Raw genomic sequence first — 3304 nt, 5'->3', positions numbered from 1 at the left:
TAATCTATTGCCCTGGCATTCTCTATGTACTGCAGGATTTCAGTGTGTCTTTGGAAAGCATCTTAGTATTTATTGTTGCTTAGATATTTTCAGTAATGTCCAACTCTTCATGACACCTTCTGGGGTTTTCTTGCCAAAGATATTGGCTTGGTTTGACATTTCCTTCTCTGGGTCATTGTACAGATGAGGAAATTGAGACAAACAGGGCTAAATGAGTCTCTCTGGGTCACATAGCTTGTAAGTGTCTGAGGCCAGATTTGAAGACCTGGCATTCTATCCACTGTGCCACCTAGTTATTCCATCCAGGTACAGCATCCTAAATAATTATAGGGGAAAGATAATTCTATGAATTAAACTAAAGAAATTAAAAAACCTTATATTGTCCCTTACATGACATTCTAAGTAATTTATCTTTGCCAATTCCAATTATTTAATGAATGAATGGAAACATTTTCTTGAGGGCAGTTTTAAAATCCTTATTCCTCAGAGTATATATAAGAGGGTTTAAGGTGGGGCCAACTGTGGTGTACAAGAGAGCCACCACTTTACCATTATCCGTTGAAGAGCCGGAGCCTGGAAAAATGTAAGTATATATAATTGTGGTGTAATACATGCTGACAACCAGAAGGTGAGAGGAACAGGTAGAGAAGGCTTTCTTCTTCCCCTCTGTGGTGCGAATCTTTAGGATGTTGGAGATGATAAAGCCATAGGACACCACAGTGAGCACAAAATTGGTCACCCCAAAGTATACATCCGCAATGACGATCATGATGTTGTTCACACATGTGGAGCTGCAGGAAAGCAGTAACAAAGAGGGGATTTCACACAGAAAGTGTTCAATTTCATTAGGACCACAAAAGGTTAATCGCAGCATTAGACCAGTATGTAATAATGAGCTGAGGGCACCAATGGCCCACACACTACTCACTAAAAACATACAAACCATCCTACTCATCATAGTAGTATAATGTAGGGGATGGCAGATGGCCACATATCTGTCATAAGCCATGGCTGTGAAAAGTAGAAGCTCAGTCCCCAAAAGACAGGTGAGGAAATACAACTGGGTCATGCAGCCATCATAGGAGATGGATTTCTTCTCCACAATGAAGTTCTCTAGCAACTTGGGCAGAACTGTGGATGTGCAGCCAATATCTAAAATCGCCAAGTTGGCAAGAAAAAAATACATGGCTGTATGGAGACCTGAGTCCAGACTGATGACCATGACTATGAGAATATTGCCTGTGAGGGCTGTGACATAAAGAAAAAGGAAGGTGCTAAAGAGGAATATCCAGAGTTGAGGTGTTTCTGAGAAACCTTGGAGAACAAATTCTGTCACGAGTGTTTGATTAGTCAATGCCATTCAAGACAATGTTTCTTGTATCACTTGGAGGAAGTTTTACACAGCCTGGTCCCTTCATGGAATTTGGGGACAAATCAGCTGAGCCTTAGTGGAGGAAAAATGCACAGATTACATTAAAGTTCAAAATATATTTCCACCATAGATAAAATGTTTGTTATGAGAGAATCCTAAATTGGAAATGCTCCCCAGCAATTAGCCCAGCATCTGGCACAAAGTAGATACTTAATAAATGTTTATTGATTGACTGATCAAGAAGCACACAATAAAAATAATAACAGCGGCATCAGTTGAAAATAAGATGATAGAAAATTCAGTCCATTCACCAGTTCCCTTCATCCACATCATCCCTTCCCAATAATAGTCATTTCTTTTTCTCCATCCTCTTTACCCTCTTCTGTTTTATAGTGCACATTTTTTTTCATTATTTTTGGCTTTGCCTCTTTTTCCTATACAAAGGCAGGGATTGTGCCTTCTTCCCCTAATATATACCTTATGTCCATTGTGAAAGTATATTTAAAGCTCTTTTTTTTAGTAAATTTAAAAATGTTAAGATATAATATTTTCTATGTTCTAAAAGCTCTTTCTAGACTTTCCTCCAATCCCAGGAAAGATGAGTGATAGATTAAGGACAAAAACTGGGGGTTGAACAAAGAAGACCTCTTGTCTTCTTTTGGTTCTTGCCCTCCCTATCTTTTGAAGGGACTGGCCTATGACCACCCAGGAGAAGTGTCCTCTATTCCATTCCAAGGGAACTTCTTTACTATCCAGAATATAGTCTCAATATTGATCTCTGAGAGGAGTTGCTTTGAATCCTTGAAGTGAATATTACGGGGAGGAATTGGATGATAATTTTCATTACTTAACTATTTGGAAGGTTATCCAAAACTATATTTATATGTATTGTGATTTTCTTTCTTCAAGATTCCTATAAATGTTACCTCAAACTATCTTGGATAGAGGCATATAGGAAGTCATAGGGGAACTATACGAGTTTGGACATCTTTCTCTTTAAACTACAAGTGGCTTAAATATAGAATAATGTTAAATTAAATAAAAATTGTTACTGGTAGACTTAGGTCTAAATCTTAGAGTACGGCATGAATATTTTTTCTTTGGCACTAAAACATTAAGGATGTGTGAGAAAGTTGATAAATTTCTGTTCTCAGAGTCAGGAATCCTTCAGTTCTAATCCTTCCTCTGACAATTATAAACCAAGTAACTACATATTGGACTTTTCTGCTAGTAATTGCTTACACTAAGATAATCCTGCAACCTTTTCATATTTACATCCATATTTGCCACACATGTCTCTTAATCTCAGTATTCCCTTTTGTAAAATGTATGTCTTACTACTAGCATCCCTACTTCTCAAGGTCCTTGTGAGGGTACCTGCTTATAAACCCTAAACTACTCCATAAATGTAAATTATTGTTATTTAACATTCATTTGAATGTTTACCTTTACTTTTAATATCTTCCATATTTTCCAATTCCTTAAAGCAACATAAAGAACTAGCTTATAATCATACAAGGAAACTCACCATATGTGACCTTTAAATCATAAGTAAGACATACCTTCTATTCCTAGTTATTACCATGTCAGTTCATGTGATCAAAGTGTGATTCTCCAACTACATTGGAAAATTAGTCACTAGATTTAGCAAAAACATTTTATCCCATTCAAGATGGAGTAATTTTTCCCCACTCACCAAAAGCAAAACCTTAGCCCTTGACTGTCAGGCAGACCATATGGAGAATCCCAGGGTTTCCCTCTTCACACAGAGTTGTTGTAACAAAAGCTCTAAACCAGAAAATGTGAAATAAATGTTTTATCATTATTAATATTTCAATTTAAATAGATATAAATATTTGTAACAAATGATCATAAACAAGTCAGATTTGCTTTTCCTGGTTACCTGAAATATCTAACAGCAATGGTCACACT

The 3304-nt window shown here is 36.6% G+C and overlaps 1 protein-coding gene across 1 annotated transcript; it reads right to left on the bottom strand.

Annotated features, from left to right (window-relative positions):
* Nucleotides 1-430: 430 nt before the first annotated feature.
* LOC110214067 (olfactory receptor 13A1-like) lies at nt 431-1375 on the bottom strand. The gene has a single exon (XM_020994713.1). It carries the CDS (start codon nt 1358-1360, stop codon nt 431-433), a length of 930 nt encoding a protein of 309 aa, XP_020850372.1. The 5' UTR covers nt 1361-1375.
* Between the last annotated feature and the right edge of the window lie 1929 nt (nt 1376-3304).

This window comes from Phascolarctos cinereus, unplaced genomic scaffold (genome assembly GCF_003287225.1).
Source record: "Phascolarctos cinereus isolate Bilbo 61053 unplaced genomic scaffold, phaCin_HiC Scaffold_3;HRSCAF=262, whole genome shotgun sequence".
NCBI classification, from domain to species: domain Eukaryota; kingdom Metazoa; phylum Chordata; class Mammalia; order Diprotodontia; family Phascolarctidae; genus Phascolarctos; species Phascolarctos cinereus.
This window is presented reverse-complemented; position numbering and strand designations above follow the sequence as displayed.